We start from the raw sequence: 19,658 nt of genomic DNA on the forward strand, positions 1-19,658 counted from the left end.
TTTTAAAGGCCATTTATTAATAATATTTTTAAAATGTCTTCAAATTTCAGAATTTTCCAGTTTTAGCCAAGTTACTCTTTCTTCTAAATGCTCAACTTTCTAAAGTTTCACTTAAAAATGCTGACAATCTCAGGGTATTTTCCGCGAAAAATTATGACACAAATTTCGAATCCTTCGTCGCTTCGTAAAAATCAAACAATTTTCTTTCTAAAAACGAACAGAATAAGCGAAAGTTTATAACAGATTATTTGGAAATCTCGTCACCTCAATTCCTCTAAAGACTGTAGAATTTGATAAAAAATGAGGTTTTTTAGTATTGACTTAATTTTTTTGCTTTTCTTTCTACTCAAAAACGCTTTGTAGAGTTTCACTTAAAAATACTGATGATCTGGAGGACTTTTACGCGAAAAATTACAAGATAAATTCATAGCTTTGTAAGAAATTTCCAAAAAGTTTTTCAGTGTCAAATTCGAGACAAAAACGAAAATAAAATCCTCCCGTTTTTTCACTAAAACCGTTACAGTTTTCTCCAAAACCGATCACAAAACTGGAAGTTATTAATCCAAAACGTAAAAAAGCATTATTTTCTGATTATTGTCTTCCTTGTTGACAATATGACAATGGAGTCTTTTCAGCCAAAAATAACAACATTAATTTTTCTAGAAAATTGGTCCCATTCATCGGTTTGCAGGGAACTTTAGAAAACTCTTTTTAGCTTCGAGTTTGGCACAAAAAGCAAATAGTTTTATTCAGTTTTTCACCGAAAGTAATTAGGACCATCTTAAAAAAACTACCACAGAGCAAAAGTTTACAAAAAATTATTGCGAAAATTCGCCGCCCTCATCGCTCTGAAGATTTCTGAAATTCCTTTAAATTTTCAGGTCATTCCAGTTTTAGCAAAGTTTCTAATAAGCAACTCTTTGTACGCAAAAATCGCATTATTTTTTAGTTTGACTTAAAATACTTATGTGAAAAATTATTTCATTTATTTTATTGGAACACTCGCCTCTTTAACCGCTTTGCAAAAATGTTGGGAAAACTTTTTGCAGCTTCGAATTATGGAAAAAGCCATAAAACTTTTTCTAAAAATATTTCCCCCAACGGAAAAAGCGAAAGTTTAAAATCATTTATTTGGAAATTCTTGAAAACTGGGGTTTCTTCACTTTTAGGTCAATATTTCTAAACAGAAAAACCGCATTTTTTCTAACGTTTTACTGTAAAATGGTGGTAAACTGAATCTTTTATGCAAAAAAATAAAGAGATAAATTTTAAAAAAAAACTCGTTGTTTAGATGTGCAAATTCCAGTTTTGGGTCTCGTAAACCTCTAACAAATGAATTATAACTCATTAACCGATGAGTCATAACTCGTTAACTCAGAGAGCGGCAACAACTCAATAGCGCAACTAACACAGTGTTATCCAGGCCTATAGAAAAGTACCAAAACCGACGTGACTTAGTTTCAATTTTCCAGTTTCGATTACTAAATCAGCCTCGATTTCACTATACTTTGCCAAATAGGTATTTAGCTGATTGGAATTATCTTATCAAGTGGAGAGTGCCACAAGGTTTATTGTTCGTACAGCAAATTTAACTTTCTGGATTTTTATATTTTTTAAGAATTTTATGGAAAAAAACGCTAACAATCTATAAATCACTTGCTAGGAGTGGCATGCTTCAAGTCAGCCATACTGTTAATATACAGCCAGCACAAGTACCTAAGTTAGGGATTAATGGAATAATTACCTACTTTCAACTCAAATATACATTAAGTTTGATCAAGGCAGCAAGTAACATTTATTTATCTATTATCGTTTGCATTATCTCAAGTTCTGATAAGAGGAATTTTATGTCTGGTTGTTGGTACTTAGTAGCTTGACATCGTGTAAATTTCATTTAGTTCAAGAACATAGTTGTGATCGAAGCCAGTGTGTTTTATCATGGCGAAAGTTAGTGCGGATTTACCAGATATTGAGGTAACTAATTTTAACTAACTAACAATAACATGCATTTATCGGCTCACAATAAGCAGTTGCCTCAATGTTTCATTTTCTACTTGAATGCACCCATATGTGAATAATTAACTATGCAATTCTGCAAAAAGGTGCATTATTTTGAAGGCCAACAACATCTTAATGGGAAATAATACAATAAGCCGCGTTTGTTTGATTTGTTATTTTGCGAAAGCACAGATTTTTGTCAGATACCAGCTGCAAGCTTCAGCAGAAAATGAAATATAAGTAGTAAAATATAATTTTCTGGTAGTTTTATGGGAAGTTAAAAAGCTATGAAACAATTTACTTAAAGACAACGAACTAAAATCTATCTACATCACATAAATCCATAATAAGTGGCGTGATATTGTCTGCAGGATATTTTGGCGCTCAACCCAAAAGTGCGAAAATTCTCGACTTTGGTCCCTACCAGTGCCACCAAACAGAACAAGGCTCTTTGGAAAAGAAACGCTGATAAAAAGTGCCAAGTAAAAACCATGAAATATAAAATTATGCAAAATCGCCAGGAACTTTAATTTCAGACATGTTCGCCATTGGAAAATAACTTTTCTGACATCAAACCGACCACGCTTTCTGAGCGGGGAGCCTTGAAAGAAGCGGCCCGATGCCTTAAATGTGCGGATGCTCCATGCCAAAAATCCTGCCCAACTCAACTGGACATCAAGGTAGATTTTAAGAGGAACTACCTGATTTTCTCTGCTACTAATTCAATTAAAGGCCTTCATCACCTCAATTTCCAATGGAAACTTTTATGGAGCAGCTAAAACCATCCTAAGCGACAATCCTTTGGGACTTACCTGTGGAATGGTTTGTCCTACCAGCGACTTGTGTGTTGGAGGATGCAATTTAGCCGCCACCGAAGAAGGCCCGATTAATATTGGAGGCTTGCAACATTTTGCTGTAGAAGTAAGTAACATCAGGAAACTCATAAAAACTGATAACAGAAAATGTGCTACAATTGGGGAAAATATTTTCTGCCTAAAAGCCACAAGAATTTCCAGTTTGAACTTTGAGTATACTGAGCACATGACCAGAAGTTTACTGTAGCATTTTCTGGCTCAAAAGCAGACGCTCTGACCTAACGTTGATCCAAAAAGTCTGCTATTTCTGTTAACATTTCGGACATTAACTGAAAATATCGTGGTAGACGACAAAGTTTTTTGCGCAAAAACTGTGAATTCCGGTCAATCATCAACTCAGAAAACTAAGTGAATTCCAGATGCCAAATGAAAAGTTTCAAAAATTTTGCTTCCAGAGACTCAAGAATTCACCAGTTTCCAGTAAAGTTTGAGTTTTACATTAAAAAAAAAACTTGATTCTTCTTTTGAGCCAAAGAATGTACCGCTTTGCTCATGTGTGTAAGGGACACCCTGTATCTTACTGAACCTTCCTTGAAAGTTTGGTTTAGTCGGAAGAATTTTCCTAATCCGCTACTACCACAGTTTGGTTTTCTAGGTATTTAGTAAAATGGGAATTCCTCAAACTCGCAACCCTAAAATGGAGCGTCCGAAGCAGGCAGATGCAAAAATCGCCTTGGTAGGTGGAGGACCTGCTTCACTGTCTTGTGCAACATTTTTGGGCCGACTTGGATATGACAACATTACCATTTTTGAGAAGCAAAAAGTCTTAGGAGGATTGAGGTAATTTTGAAGAAAAAGTCCAAGTCCAGGTGCTTTTAAACAATTCGACCGCAGTTCTTCACCTCCCATTAAATCAATATCTTAATTGCAAAGTTGTTTTTTCCAGCACATGGGAAATTCCCCAATATCGCCTACCTCAACACGTCGTCGACTTTGAGGCGAATTTGGTTGGAGACTTAGGGGTTCAGGTCGAATTCGAAAGATCCCTCTCAACTGCTGATATCACTGTACAACGACTAGTTCAGGAGTTTGATGCTGCGTTTATTGCAATCGGATTGCCAACTCCCAAGGTAAAAACCACATCTTTGAAGAAAAATCTCGATCGACCAACATCTTCACTGTGTAGGTAAACCCAATTTTCGCCGATCTCAATGAAAGCAGCGGCTTTTACACCTCCAAAAGTTTCCTGCCATCGGTGGCGCGTTGCTCAAAAAAGGGTTTCTGCTCTAGTGGAACCTCATCGCTTCCTTCCCTCCATGGAACCGTGCTGGTTTTAGGTGCTGGAGATACTGCCTTTGATTGCGCCACTTCTGCCTTAAGATGTGGGGCCCGAAAAGTCTTTGTGGTGTTTCGCAGGTTGGCGCAGCATAATATGAATCTCTTGGGTGTTGGATTTTATTTTTTCCATTTCAGGGGCTTCCAGAACATCCGGGCTGTCCCAGAAGAAGTGTCCGCTGCCGTAGAGGAACATTGCGAATTAGTCGGCTTCTTAAGTCCGCACAAAGTGAACGTGAAAAACTCCCGGATTTCCTCAGTCACATTCGCTCGGTGTGAGCAGCTGGAAAATGGCCAATGGATCACCGACTCTGAGCAGTTAACAACGCTGAAAGCCAATTTTGTGATTTCGGCCTTTGGCTCAGAGCTGCAAGATTCGGATAGTGAGGATTTCTGAGCAATTATTGATTCGAAAAACTCTGCATCCGTGGTTTTGCAGCTATTGAAGCTTTGAGGCCGCTGATGTTAAACAGCTCTAATTTGCCGATGGTGGATCCCAGAACCTTGCAAAGTTCACATCCAAAGGTCTGGATTGGGGGCGATATAGGAGGAGTGGCTGAAACTACAGTGGAATCTGTAAATGATGGGAAAACGGCCGCTTGGTTTATTCATTGTGCCTTACAAGTAAGAAATTTGGTTTTTAGTTCACTCTATTTTTACAGCAACTGTTACTTTTGGATGCAAAATTTGTCATTACTTTTGCGCCTTCCGAATCCATCTTTAAACCTTAAAATACGGCGTTTTTCTTAATATTTATCAGTTTATTTCAATCAATTTTACCAATTTTCGAGCTTGCGTTGTCATACAAAGACTGTATTTTCTCGTTGATTCAACTGATGATTCTGAAGTTTGCACGGTGACTCAATTTCCAGAGCTGAAATGTGAGAAAATCGAAAAACAAACGCTTTGTTCACGAAATACAGGATGTTTAAGTTTGGCTGTAAAAAATCAAAATTGTTGATTGTTTTCAAATAGTTGTGGATAATTAAACCACATTTTAAATAACCTTCTTTTGCAATATAAACCACATTTTTTGTTTCCACGTACTAACACGTTAATGGCTGTTTTTAAGCGAAAAAGTTATACGCCACTTTCTCGTAAAATAAAAACCACTTTTAGTTTCTGCAATCAGTTTTAACGAGTTTCAAGACTTGAAATTTTCTTTCAGTTTATCTGTATAAATCAGCTTTCATTTAAAAATAATAAAACATTATAAAATCATAATAACTATTTGTAATAAATATGGTTAGATAATGCTAAGAATGTATTGAATTGACTTCTTTCAGAAACATTATTTAATTTTTGTCGTGATACAACCAACGATTGTGACTTTACTATATTCCATTTTCATGAAATTATTATTAATTATTTTTTATTTTTGGCTGGAAAGCGCACAAAAAAATGAACTTAATCTTCAAAAATGAGTGAAGAATCCGAATGTGAGTTTGATTTGATGAAAAAGCAGTGGCGTATAATTTTTTCCTAAATAACATCCATTAACTTACATAACCGGACACTGACAAAACAAAAAAAACGGTTTTTATTGAAAAATAGTTATGCCTGCAAAATTTCGTTTAAACATCCACAGCCGTCTGGTAACAATTATTAAATTTGATTTTTTTAAGCCAAACTTTTTCCTTAACGAAGCATTTTTCGAATATCGCTTAAAATGCAAACTCATATTTTTCGATTCTCTATCGTTCCTTAAAGTTTCCGCTGTGGAAACTGGTTCAACCTGTATAAGCAGCGGTTAAGCAGGGAAAATGGTTTTTCGTCAAAAATTTTGGTTTTTTGCGGGTTTTTTTGCGAGTTTTTGTGAACTTCATAAATCTCGCTTGAAGCAATTTTGGGACCCCAATTTGGAATCATTTTCTGCATATTTTTACAGAACTTTAGGGGTGAAAATGTCCATTCATTAGTCAAGAAAACATGTTTGTAAAATCTCACATGCTCCTTCGAACTACCAAAATTTCTTAAATAATTTGCGGTTTTTCCACTTAAACTTGTTCCTGTTGAGATCTAGTGCAGTATCAGCTTCAATATGAAGCCAGAAAATTTGTAGACTTTTCACTTGCATACTCAAATAGTCAAAGTTAAACGTGGTTCCAGGGCATATCCTCTGAAAGCACTCCACAGCTACCGCTATTCCACACTCCAATAGACGAAGTGGACCTTTCAGTGGAGGTTTGTGGGGTTCGGTTCGAGAACCCTTTCGGTTTAGCCTCAGCACCTCCTGTCACCACTCCTGCTATGATCCGGCGCAGTTTCCAGCAGGGATGGGGCTTTGTTGTAACCAAAACGTTTTGCTTGGACAAGGTAGAAAAAAACTGAAAAAAAAACTGGGAAACGACAACATTTAATTTTGGTCAGGATGAAGTGACCAACGTTAGTCCCAGAATAGTACGAGGCACCACATCGGGACGAAATTATGGACCCCAGCAAGGCTCATTTCTGAACATCGAAGTTATTTCGGAAAAACACTGCGAATTTTGGTTGCAGGGGATCAAGGAGCTGAAGCAGGACTTTCCGACAAAGGTAAGCCAACAACTGAGGCTGAAGGATAAATGGAGGGTTTGGAACCGGTTTAGGTCATCATCGCTTCGATTATGTGCGCGTATATCGAGGAGGATTGGAGGGAACTGTCGAGGAAAGCTGAAAAAAGCGGCGCTGACATGCTGGAACTGAACTTGAGCTGCCCTCATGGAATGGGGGAATCTGGAATGGGGCTCGCTTGTGGTCAGGTAACTTCTTAAGGTACAGTTTTTCTTGATTAACAGCCAACATGTTTTTAGAAAGAAGAACTGGTTAGGGATATTTGCGGATGGGTTCGGGACAGCATTCAAATTCCCTTTTTCGTCAAACTGACTCCAAACATTACGGATATAGTGACTATAGCGAGGGCAGCCAAAGAAGGCGGAGCTTCAGGGGTAACTGCCATTAACACCGTCTCAGGACTAATGGGAATCAATGCCAGTGGCATAGCTTGGCCTCATGTGGGAACTGCGAAAAAAACCACTTTTGGAGGGGTTTCAGGTAAGGTTTCTCTGATTATTAAAGCTTTTAAATTTTTTTATATAAAGTAATAAAGTGCAAAACTGGCCACGACCTAAAAATTGAAATAAATCTAGACTTTGTCATGCTTTGTTCATCAGTAATATGCAGTAATTCTTCTTAATATTCCTTCTATTCACTTCTATATTTAGCTCCAGTCACAGATTCAATAACTCAAAACTATCCAAAATTTCGTTGGCCCCAAAATGGCAAAAATACTTTACAAGTTTAGACGATACATTAAACTGAGGGTTATCATAAATATTCATAACATTTTGGGTCGCTCTTAATGAACTTCGTTTCATACCAGCGGTTGAGGGCTAAACGGTAACAATTGAACTGGTTAATTCGAGTCTTGGAGTTAATTGTTAAACTGTAAAGTTGGCAGTTAATAGTTTTAATTACTGGCAAGAAAACCACTGGTTTGAAGTGGTTCTATTATTTTTTTGCTTCAGACAAAGCCATTTCTATATGATAAACGTCGGTAGTTCTAAGAGAAAATGCTCCCATTTGCCTTAAAGACATTTTGAAACAAGTGGGTTTTGAGGCATTTTTTTTGGAACAAACATTTCTAATTGAATTTTACAGGAAATGCCACAAGACCAATGGGACTAAGAGCAGTCGCTGCAATCTCTCAAGCTCTTCCAGGTTTTCCGATTTTGGGCGTTGGAGGAATTGATTCGGCATATTCAGCTCTGGAATTTTTGCAAGTTGGTGCTCGGGCAGTACAGGTGAAAATTTACACTTTTCAGAAACTTTTTAAAAACTAATGGATTTTTTATTAGTTTCAAGGAATGGCCTCGAAAGTCTATCTCTTTTGATAGAAACGTTTTACTTCCAGTTTTTGAGTTTCTATAAACGAAATTGTCCCAATTAATGAAATCCGTCTATAAATAATTGTCTAGTGCAAAGATCTCCAAAAATTTCGTGTTTCTTTATATTCAAAACGGGAGCATCTGGAAGTTTTCATATGCTGAAAGAGGGAAAATAGAATCATCTGTACAAATTCGCTTGCGCTTTTCAGGGCTGGTTTCGACCGATCTTTGAACGGTTTATTTATATATTTTACAGTTTAATTAACTCAATAATCTATTTTTTAATACAATGCAACAATTCCGTTTTTTGCTCGTTTTTTCCAATTTTTTGCACAAATTTCCAGGTTTGTAGTGCTGTTCAAAATCAAGACTTCACCGTCGTCGAAGATTATATTACTGGCTTAAAAGCGCTGCTTTACCTCGATGGCCGATTGCCTGGATGGGATGGTCAAAGTCCTCCAACTGCAAAGCAGCAGAAAGGAAAACCCGTTTTGCCCCTTTATGATAGCCAAGGAAATGTAAGTTCAATTTTCCGCTGAGAGCGCAAACAAAACACTGATTTGAAAATTTAAAGAAACATGCATTCAAAAGCCCAGCGTTTTTCAGGCACACTTTCAATCGTTTTAGCTGTTTGTACAGATTCTGATGCCATATAACTATGGATTTTCTGTTTCAGAAACTGCCTCATTTTGGTCGTTTTGCACAGCAAAGATCCGAGATCCTATCGAAACTTTACAAAGAAAACAACGTTTCGGACGAAGCACTTCTGCATCATCAAGCCATCGCATCGCCCAATAATGCAACCGCTGAAACAGTGGCTAAACCTTTGTCTGTAGAGAGTGTAATCGGAAGGGCGCTTCCTTACATCGGAGCATATAAACAGCTGGATAATGCCAAGCAAGTCGTTGCTCTAATTGATGATGTAAGTACATCAATATCCAAAAATCCTCTTCTTTTTGCAGAGTTCAAAGCTAAAAAGTCAGCACATCTAAACACGTGAAAATTTGTTAATTGACTTTGACCCCTAAGTTGTTTCTTGGCTGAAATGCGGCTAGTGAATATCCAAATTTAGACCGTTTAGTTACTAATTTTCCATTGACCAACTTCCCGTTTACTCCATTAGTGCAGTATGGGAGTAAAACGTTTCATCAAAAACAATTTGAGTTCCGATTGGATTCCGCAATCACACAGAGGTCGGGATGTGACATGGGAGAGCTTGAGCTTTGAGCCAAACAAGTTTAGTCTCCCTCGCTCGCAAAATGTTATTTAAATGGAGAGAATAATTTGGGTTGTAAATTGTTTCAGGGACGGTTGCCATTTACATTATGCAAAATTGTATTGTGCGTCTTTAGTTTCCACTTATTTCATATTTCATCATGCTTCTAATTGCATTTCAAAGTCATTTCACATTTGATACTTTTGGCAATGGAGTCTACTGGAAAATTTTCTTGTTTTCAAACATTTTGTACATTCAAAACGAAAATTTCACCTGTTTTTCTCCGAAGCAATTAATGCACGTAAAAGCAACTGAATACAAACCAGTTAAAACTCCTCCACTGCAATTTTTTCTTCCAGTAGAGTGCGAAGTTTTCAAGCTTCCAGAACGTATTAAGAGCACATTAAAATCAATTTTTGCTAGATAATAGAGGATTATTGAAATAAAGCCTTGTTTTCAGGTTTTCTTTAAGCCAATTTTAATAATTTTACTATGTCCCACCATAAAAGTATCTTTGAATATAAATGGAATTTGATCTTAGATTTTTCGCTTTTTTCAAAAATCACTTGAGAATAGAAGGGTTTGTTGAGACTCCGAACTTCGTGGAGAACTTAGAGTAATATTTGACAAACTAAAATTTCCGTTTCGTGCAAGCGCTTTTCCTCGTTTAATCCATTTTTAAACGAGAAATAGATCGATTTGCCAAGTTTTTTTCAATAAAATTATTTCAGGATATGTGCATAAACTGTGGAAAATGCTACATGGCTTGCAACGATTCCGGATATCAAGCAATAGAATTCGATGCAAACAGCCATATTCCGCACGTGAATGACGACTGTACTGGGTGTACGCTTTGTTTGTCCGTCTGCCCTATTTTGGATTGCATAACGTAAGTTTTCCATCAATTCGAATAAATTCATGTCCTGGGGAAACAGCTTTTATGGCGCTAGAAAAAAACCACATATGCTAGAAAACCCACATTTAATAATTTTTGAAAATAATCCCTTTGTCTGCCTACATTCAAGCTCAAACGATGCGCATTAAAAAAAAGCTACACATTTATTTGCCTGGATTCTATTCCAATGACGCATTAAGAACAAAGATTGTCATCAATTCAACTCAACACTCGTTTTTGCAGCAATTTTAATGAAAATTAAACAATTTTTTATAGGATGGTGCCAAAGAAGATTCCACATCACATAAAGCGAGGAAATGCCAAGCTGATTGTTGGAGTATCTCCACTAAATTAACGTGTTTCAAGTGGTCAATAAATATTTTATTCTTAAATTGTGCTCTCCTCAAATACAAGACTTTTTACCATTGCCAGTCTGGAATTTGCATTCGGAACTGTTCTAGATAAGTTGAGATTCGATTTTTTTTGCACTCTCCTCGAAGTATTTGGCTACCGCTGGGTCTTTTCGGTAGAGGCTCGTGTTGTCCACAGCCGTATTCTACAAAAACAGCATACTACAGTTAAAGATGTAGATAAGTTCTATATTGTTGAGGCGGATTCATTTTTTACAAACTTCTTTTTGGGTATTTCGCCTCAAAAATGTTTGTCTTTAAAAAAGACAGAATTTCCTCACGTCTTTTATTACAGATTGATAAATAGTATGGGATTTAAAATATAATAAAAAATATAGAAATGGGAGCACTATTTATCAATCTGTAATAAAAGACGTGAGGAAATTCTGTCTTTTTAAAAGACAAAAATTTTTGAGGCGAAATACCCAAAAAGAAGTTTGTAAAAAACAGTTAAAGATGCTAAAGAGACGATTTTCTAAACGCATAAAATATTTTTTGCTGCAATAAAAAACCGTTGCACTAAGCAACCAACTACTTACTTGCAAAAGAGCCCGAAGGAACCCTTCGACTACCTACTTTCAAAATCCCCGCCATAAAACTGCAGCTTCAAAAACAATCCAGTTTTCCCTAAACTTCTTAGCTATTACTAGTATTTACGCGACTGCGAAGTTTCTATTCACTTGAGCCCCTAATAAGCTTATGTGGAGTTGAGGCAAACTCATATTTACATTTTCCATAATCTACCCAAGAAACTTTGAATAAATAGACAACTATTACCTGAGTATGTCGTCGAATAGTCGAGTTAAAACTTGTCTCGCAGTTGCCTGAAAAAGTGTTTCTAGGCCATCGCGGTTCCCTGCATAGAAGATATCGGTTGAAATGGGCCCTGAACACTCCGCTCACACAGTAAAGAGCCACGGGATTAACGCAGGAATTGAGGAAACTAGGACGAGAAAAAATGCGTTAATTAATATGGATTTTTTAATTATCCAAATTCATATTTGTTTGCATAAATTTATCCGCCAGACATCCGGCAAATACGTTGCGCGACGAACTCCGGTTCGACATTCGTAATTATTCATAAAACCAAAAAGACACTTTCAGCATTAGGAAAGAGCTTTCATTTCGGATAGAACGGCACCTTCTGCTTCACTGATTCCATTTGTTTCTTTTCGACCGTTTTTCAACCGTCGTATATTACTTTTAATAGTGTGCGCAACAATACAAAGGGCGCTCCAAATCAGCCAAAGTGAAATATTTAACATCCCTCATTGTGTGAGAGCTTTTTCCTTTATCCAAACGCTAAACCACCTAGACTTTCTTTAATTTAGAGCCGATCTTAAAACTTGATCACTTATTCGCCTAGGAGATTTTTAATCGTCTCAATCACCGAGTCCAAATGGCAATTATTCGCTCAGTGAATAACACTAATACACACACATTAATTAATTTTGCTTGGTAGAGGTCAAGTGCAATTAGATGGATAACTGAATCCAATTAGTACTAGTCACTTACCTCAAACAGAATCCAACTATCTTTATTGCATGCCACCATTCGTTATATTCCTTCCTGGCATTTGGGGAGAGATTGAACCATAACATGAACACATGATACGGAAGCAAACATAGAAAAAACACTGAAATAATTGTATCATTATTATCAGTAGTTGGCCGAATATAAATTACATAATACATATATTATAAAAATTATATAAATGTGATATGAAGTGGATTCATTTTTCAAATAGTTTTTGTTGAGTATTTCGCTTCAAGCGACGCTTAAAAAACGAAACCGATATAACTAAAAAACTAAAAACACACGACTGAATAGAGGGGGAGTTACTGCACAGAAAATGTACTATTTGGAATTTTTCTCTGAAGTGGATAATTAAGATACTTGCGATTTTTTGACTTAAGGCGAATTTTTTTTGAATGAAATGAAACACAAAAGAAAAATGTTTTCATTTGAAATGAAAAAGTTACCAATCGAATCGACTCTTAGCTTAATCTAGCGACTCTCGACTTAATTAGAATCTGACAAAGATCAGATAAAATGGTAATATGTATTCAAAACCTTTTAATGTTTAACGTTTCTAACTTTTTCTTATTAGCTGAAGATCCGAACGTGATCCTCAGGACGATTGGAAACAATTTAACTTTTTCGCCTGTTTTAGCTTGAGCTTTAAAAAATAAGAAGCGCTTGTCTTTTCAAAACACACAGAATTTTAAGGGAGAAAACCCAACAAATAGGTTTTGCAAACAAAACACCTAGAATAATTCAATTTTTTATACGTGCCAGAAAAGTTAAAATAGCAGCCGAAAATTCGCTCTTTTCTAACAACACAAAATTTTGAGGCAAAATACGCAACAGGTTTTGCAGACAAGAACAAGGAAAAGATAAAAATCCTTCCGTTTTTTCCCCAAAAACGAATAGTAGCTGAATGCAAAACCTAAAAACTCCGTATTTTCAAACACAAAATTTTAAGGCAAATACGCAATGACCAGGTTTTGGAGACAGAATATACAAAAGCAAGACAGGTTTTTAGAAAAACCAGAATAGTTTAAAATGCTTCTGTTTTTTCTCAATAAACTAATATTAGCTGAATACAAGCAGAAAATTCGCTCTTTTCAAACAACACAAAAATTTGAGGCAAAATACGCAACAGGTTTTGCAGACAAGAACAAGGAAAAGATAAAAATATTTCCGTTTTTTCCGCATTAACAAATAGTAGCTGAATACAAAACCTGAAAACTCCGTATTTTCAAACACAAAATTTTGAGGCAAAATACGCAATAACCCGGTTTTAGAGACATAACAATACAAAAGCAAGACAGTTTTTTAGAAGAACCAGAATAGTTCAAAATGCTTCTGTTTTTCCTTAATAAATTAATATTAGCTAAATACAAGCCGAAAATTCGCTCTTTTCAAACAACACAAAATTTTGAGGCAAAATACCAAACAGGCTTTGCAGACAAGAACAAAGCAATTTTTTCCCAAGTGCCAGAAAAGTGAAAAATCCTTCTGTTTTTTCCTCAATAACCTAATAGTACCTGAATGCAAATCCCGGAAACTCTGTCTTTTCAAACAACTCAAATATTTCAGGCAAAACATCCAATAATCAGGCTTCGCCGACTGAACATACAAAAGCAAGACAATTTTTTCCAATCCTGACTTAATATATTTTTGTTTGTCTTGAATGCCTGGAATTGACCGTTCCAACTAAATCGCTACTCAAATATAGCCGAAAAGGATGAATAATGCAGACAGATTATTAGAAAAACAACTTTGGAAAGCTATAGACACACAAATAAGGAAATGGCAACATTAAGACATTAGAGTAGGGTTTTCACTGATTGTATTGGGGTGGAACGAGAAAATGCACTTATTGGAAACCCTTAATCAAGCTGAGCTGAAACTTTTACTACTAAATTAATTGAGGATTTAGTCTTGATTTGAGAAGGTTTTTTTACAGGCTGGTTTTTGCAATTCTTGGAATTCGAAATTTAACAAAAAATACCACCTTGAAGCTTTTGGCAAAGCAAAACTGTATTCTTTCGCGTAAGTGTAAAGCGTTTCTCAAGTACTTTTCAGCGGTTAAATGCAATGCATTCAACACCCCATTCAGATTGTGAAGTTTGAGGATGAAAATTTACATACCTAAGATTTCCATCCAACTTCAAATCGAAACTCCAAAACTTGCCGGAATCAATGAAATAGTGTAAGAGCTGAACCTACATCCAATTATAGCAAGCAGAATTGAGTTTCCTTCTAGTATTTCCCAGTCAACTTAACGTACAAAGTGTCGCGATCAATTTGATTGAGTTTCTCAACTGAAGAGGTTTCAGTCCTAATTAATAATCTCTTTGTTGTCTGTCGTTATATGATTCAGAGTTTTCGATTGATTCATGAATACGGGGCATTTTTCACAGGTGTGTACAAAAATCTATTGAATATTGTTTTTTTGCTTATTTTTGTCGTTATTTTTCTTGTTTCTGGCTCGCAAAATAACGTATTTGGCAAGGGATAAAAGGCAGTTTTGCAATATTGAATGGGAAGCAAGTCGCTATATTTTACACAGGGTGTTCTGTTACTGATTCAATTTTAAGTCGAAAGTGGAAACATGAGCGGACAAAAAACATGGTTTTTTATATGTGTATTTATATATATTTATATTTAATATATGTATATTCAGGCCTATAATATATATGTTGATATTTTGGTCAATTTTTAGTCATTTTCCAAAAAAATTCTTGAAGTCATTGAATAGAGTTTTACTCCTCTGTAGTCACCAGAAAAGTTTGTTTTGCTGCTCGAAATACTTCAACTACCGCTAAAGCAAGAGCATTTTATCGTAAATCTTTTTGTTATAAATTGCTTCCATTGTCTTGCCAGAAAATATTCAAACTAGTTGCTTACTAACGTTATAATGGAACGCTCCTTTTGGTTTTATTACGGGCGCGTTCCTTTGGTTGATTTCCGGGCGATTTTTCTACTTATTTCATCCGACTAGGTTGCCGAGTCCTTATTTATACAAAAGAGTTTTTCTAATTGGAAGTTTCTGTTAGGCAAACGTCTCGAGAAGGTTTTTATACGAAAAATAACAGAACGTTTGCATAGTCTAAATGCTAAAAAATGAGAGAACGGTTGAAACAATGAAGGAAAAAGTCCATCCGACAAGAAAAGTTCTACAACTTTCTAAAGCTTATACTTACGGAAAACAAAAATGAGAACCATACGGGCGACGTGTTTTCGCGCTTTAGCCTGAGAAATTCCCTGTGCTCCTCGTATTTCTCCCGGCATTTCATTCGCACTTGTATGCAGTCGAATTGCCATCAAGACGTAGAAACATGCAATTACCATTAGCGGAATAATGTAGTAAATTAATGATTTGACCACCACACTGTACTTTTCGTAGTTGGGAATATCTGGATAGGGAAAACAGAAAGGGATGGTTTCGTTCCTGCAAATAAAAAAATAATTTTTTCAGCTTTAGCACACTGAAAAATTCCCAAAAGAAATCAAAGTGCATTTCCAATCAGGCATATTTCCACGTTCACTCTCTAATTCAATGCGGTTCCTTAAAAAATCAGTTCAGTTTGCTGTGAAACAATTCGTCAAAGACGCAAAAATCAGTGTTTTTGTTGCTGCCTGCCACTCTATTAAGCTGCCCTGAGTGCACATTTAGTCAGAGCACGTGGCGTTTAGCGACGGTTCGGAGTATTTTGAATTCGCAAATTATGAGAATGATTGAGTGCAATATTTAAGACTGTAAAACTTCCTTGCTTCGACTTTAGGATGAATCACTCCACCTGCGACGCAATATTTACTCTTTGTCAACTTATTAGACGGGAAGGCATGCTGAATTTACCAGCAGAAGCGTCATCTGCAATCCGGCCTAAATAGATTGAGCTTAACATTATTCTCGCTTCTAATGATCAAAATGTACAAAAAAATCGCCGTCTAAGCAGTAGGACGAATTAATAGCAGAAAGCGACAATAATCTTCAAAGAATCCTATCTGCATTCCTCAAAGCTGCCCAAAATCATCACACAAACTTCTTTGTTGACTATTAAATCTTGTTCCTCATTTATTTCCAATTGGGTTAACTACACTCTGATGGACAAATTAGGTAAGTTATGTCTGCATTAGTCAATCGCCATGTGCCTGTTCAAGTGCGAAACTAAACATCGAATTGATTGTGCATCATTCGTCAAGTTGATGCAACGGTTTGCTACAACATTGTCCATTTAATTTATAAAGGCATACAGATAGATTCAGATAATATCGACTATGCAATTTGAATCAAACGGTTATTCACGTTATGAATGCGTTTTTCAGCAAAATTGAAACGAAATTTATTCCTGCAAGAGTACCAGATCAAATGGGTTTTGGGGGATTAGCTGTTGCAATTGATGGAATTGCAAGATTTATAAATGTTTTCTATTTTTTCATCGCTAAAGGGATGATGGGGTTTTATTTGATTGATCTAGAATCCACCTCAGAAGAAAAATAAGAAGCGGCATAAGTTGGAAAATATAAAAGTTTTCAACATAAGTGAACTTATGAAAATATTCAAATGTTTTAGAAGTGTTTCCATGACATGGAACGAATTGAACCTTAGCAGGAAAGTCTGAATATGGGCGATCATCTGTTTCTGACAATTCTACATCTCCTCTCACTTGCAAAATGTTGCAGTTCGCACATGCAGCATTATTTCATGAAAACAAATATAAGCGCTGTGAAGTTGTTTTTGCTCCACAAGTGCTAAACAAACTGGCAGATAAATTGAGATACTTTAAGCGCAGTTTACTGATGTAGTTTTCTTGTTATTAAATCTTCCACTGAATAGTATTTTTTAAGAATCCGGTTGTTTTTCTGCAGAATTTTACATTGATCAATTTCCTCTTTAATGGCCAAGGTTGATTCAGTCAGAGGAAAATCCAGCTAAATATTTTATGACCGACAGAGAATCTTTCATTTTATGTCGTGCGACAGTTTAGCAAACTCGCGATTGGAAATTTCCCCACCTTAAAGGTAATTGATTTTAAAACAAAATTCAATTATCGCCTGTCTTGGCAACTATTCAAGATGCTGAAAGTTAAAAGTGGGAATTTGCAATTTGCCGATCATTTGCGACAAGAACTACGACAATAATTATACGAAATGATTTATTAGTTATTTCATCCGTTGCCTACATAAAACAGAATATTATACGGGTAAACGATGCTATTCCATTTCAATTGCGCAATTAACTGAACGGAAACAACATTTACTCAATTAGGAAAAGTTGATGATGTTAATTTAGGTGCAACGAGTTGAGCAAAAGTTTCAAAGAGGCAGATGAATGTTGCAAAACATTTTACTTTTCGGTGCACATTCATAAATTCATGTCTAAGTTGATTGCGAAATTGCCAATTAATGACAATAAATGAAGATTGTTTATATCGAAGAAGCGAATGCGTGTGAAAAGCGAGCAATCAGAGGCGTGTGAATTTTTACTCAAGGCTTATACAAACACATTTTGGCAATTTTTTTGATTAAGGAACTGAAAAAGTTAAATTAACCCAGACTACAATACGTTTTGGGTGTTTTATATTGCAATTAGTTTTTCCATGTCATGAAAATTATTTTCTAAAATCGGCGGTTCAAATTGAAGTTAAAAATTCAAGTACTGGAAATATCTCGCTTGCTCGCGATGCTTCAGTAGATAATTTTATTTTGAAATTAATCTTTATTTGTTTAGTTATCTGTGAAAATGTTGGTTTCAAAAGGCTGAAAAAGATGCCAATTAAATTTGAGTAAAAAACTATGACTTCAAATTAGAAAAATACTTTTTTTAGTTAATAATTTAATTGTTTGAAAACTTTGAAAATATATTTGAGTAGATAATGAAAGTTTCAACTCAAAAAAATAAAATCGATTTCTTTCGAACAACCGAAACGAAAGTTACAGCTTGCAATCTGTTACCTCTTGGGAGAAAATACTTTTCGTGTGACTTTTTGCAAAAAAATGTATTGAAGAAGAATCAAATCATTGCAAATTTATTGCATAATTGAAAAATTCGAATGCATATTCGAATTATGTTTAAACACTCTGTATATTTGAACGTGAATATAAGACCTGATGGCTCAAATCAAACACTCTGGTTTACTCCTGAATTAAAAAGACTGGTTGAAGAAAAGAAGAAGGCGTTGCTGAAATGGAGGAGCTACGGAAGCAATGAAGATCGAGATGTTCTCTTCCACTGAGACGTGAGGCGTGTGAAGGAGAACATTGTAAAATTAAGGAACCACACTGTTTAAATAATTTTCTCTCATCATCTCAACCTCAATGAGACCCTGTACATTGGAGTCTCACCCATATTCTGTTACACATCTTCAAATTATCTTGTTAATTTAAGTAGATGGCAACAGAAGGATGAGTTGAAAAATTGAATTTCCCACAATAACACACATACAAGCCTTATATTAATTAAAAGCTCGTACCTCATTCAAACCGGCACAAATTATGTAGAATTTGATACGATTAAACAACCAACCCTCATTTGTATGGAATTTTCGCAAATAGGCCCATATTGTATTGCAATTATCAATAGGTAAGCACCATGATTTAATTAATAGTTGCGGCAGTTAATTATAAATACGTACCTTTCTCTTCCCTTGATTGGCGCGTGGGTGATTCTGGCGAAAAAAGCGTTTGGAAGCGCACACCCTGTAGCAATTATCCAAATCATGACTGCACTTAACACGGTCATGGGTTTAGTCTGGAAAAAAAATAGTTGATAATCGGTGAAAGTAATATTTTGCTCATAGATAGGACGGTCGCTACTTCGAAAATTAGCACCCGATATAATGGGATCTTGAAGAAATTCAATATTATCCCTACGCCTATAATACGCCTAAAGTATCAAATGTATGGCAAAATTTATCCGGATCATTTTCGACAGTTACAATACATATTGGGGAAACAACCCATATTGTAGGATGCGGACGTCTTCCTTAATCTAAAGCCCTAATTATTTCTAAAGGCCGTTCCTTTCATGAGAGATTCCGAAATTGATCAAACAAAACCTATACACGAACAATTATTAATACAAAGACGAAATTCTTCGACGAGTTCTTAGTTTGAAGATTAACGTTTCAACGTTTTAATTTTTTAACGTGCCTTTTTCATGAATTCTGCTTTCAATTTTTCAGGCGTAGAAAAAGCCATCAAACCTTTTGTATATTTACAGATAAATTTGTGATTTTTTTCTTTTGGCTTGAAGCGGGTGATTTGCTGATTTAAAAAGATTCAAGCAATATTTCATACATTTGTGGTTTTTCCGAACTTTACAGCAATCAGCAATCATAAAACCTTTTTTGTGATTCTTTTTTTAGACACATAAAGACAATTTTGAACGAAAATTTATCTTTATGTGTCTTTCTTGAGCGCAATGGATAGTTTTCTATTCAAAAAGTTTTCCAACAGAGTATGGCCAGGTTTTTGGCTAAAAACTGCTAAAAATGCGCAATAAATTGCGGTTAAGTCGCACAGTAAAGGTTTAGCGTATGTATGAATGAATCCCTCACCTGGGGCCTGTTGAGCTCTCAGTTTTTTTCAGTATTTTGTTCAATGTTTCTT

The 19,658-nt window shown here is 35.6% G+C and overlaps 2 protein-coding genes across 2 annotated transcripts in view; one reads left to right on the plus strand and one right to left on the minus strand.

The window, feature by feature from the left end:
• The first annotated feature begins 1,829 nt into the window (after window positions 1-1,829).
• Window positions 1,830-10,556, plus strand: LOC109544561 (dihydropyrimidine dehydrogenase [NADP(+)]). The gene is made up of 18 exons (XM_019914833.2): window positions 1,830-1,974; window positions 2,370-2,480; window positions 2,535-2,678; window positions 2,731-2,919; window positions 3,469-3,653; window positions 3,760-3,943; window positions 4,000-4,229; window positions 4,287-4,531; window positions 4,588-4,772; window positions 6,258-6,464; window positions 6,519-6,683; window positions 6,737-6,889; window positions 6,941-7,181; window positions 7,788-7,930; window positions 8,359-8,532; window positions 8,691-8,936; window positions 9,962-10,119; window positions 10,402-10,556. The coding sequence occupies exons 1-18, from the start codon at window positions 1,939-1,941 to the stop codon at window positions 10,478-10,480; spliced, it is 3,075 nt and encodes a 1,024-aa protein (XP_019770392.2). The 5' UTR covers window positions 1,830-1,938; the 3' UTR covers window positions 10,481-10,556.
• The window catches only part of LOC109544562 (neuropeptide CCHamide-2 receptor), a 16,205-nt gene continuing 7,031 nt past the window's right edge, over window positions 10,485-19,658 (minus strand). Inside the window, exons 4-8 of the mRNA XM_019914834.2 lie at window positions 18,683-18,798; window positions 15,248-15,495; window positions 12,051-12,171; window positions 11,313-11,478; window positions 10,485-10,681 (exon numbers count right to left, since the gene is read on the minus strand). Coding sequence (XP_019770393.2) covers window positions 10,583-10,681; window positions 11,313-11,478; window positions 12,051-12,171; window positions 15,248-15,495; window positions 18,683-18,798 — 750 coding nt within the window. The 3' untranslated portion in view covers window positions 10,485-10,582. The remainder of the gene's footprint in view (window positions 10,682-11,312; window positions 11,479-12,050; window positions 12,172-15,247; window positions 15,496-18,682; window positions 18,799-19,658) is intronic.

This window comes from Dendroctonus ponderosae, unplaced genomic scaffold, assembly GCF_020466585.1.
Source record: "Dendroctonus ponderosae isolate FM_Combo_2020 unplaced genomic scaffold, Dpon_F_20191213v2 Dpon_F_20191213_2, whole genome shotgun sequence".
NCBI classification, from domain to species: Eukaryota; Metazoa; Arthropoda; class Insecta; order Coleoptera; family Curculionidae; genus Dendroctonus; species Dendroctonus ponderosae.

Bases quoted from the DNA above. Each gene is read 5' to 3' on its own strand.
- LOC109544561 (XM_019914833.2), top strand. From the start codon at position 1,939: ATGGCGAAAGTTAGTGCGGATTTACCAGATATTGAG. The intron at 2,920-3,468 runs GTAAGTAACATC...TTGGTTTTCTAG, and splicing joins TGCAACATTTTGCTGTAGAA to GTATTTAGTAAAATGGGAAT. The intron at 4,532-4,587 runs GTGAGGATTTCT...GTGGTTTTGCAG, and splicing joins AGAGCTGCAAGATTCGGATA to CTATTGAAGCTTTGAGGCCG.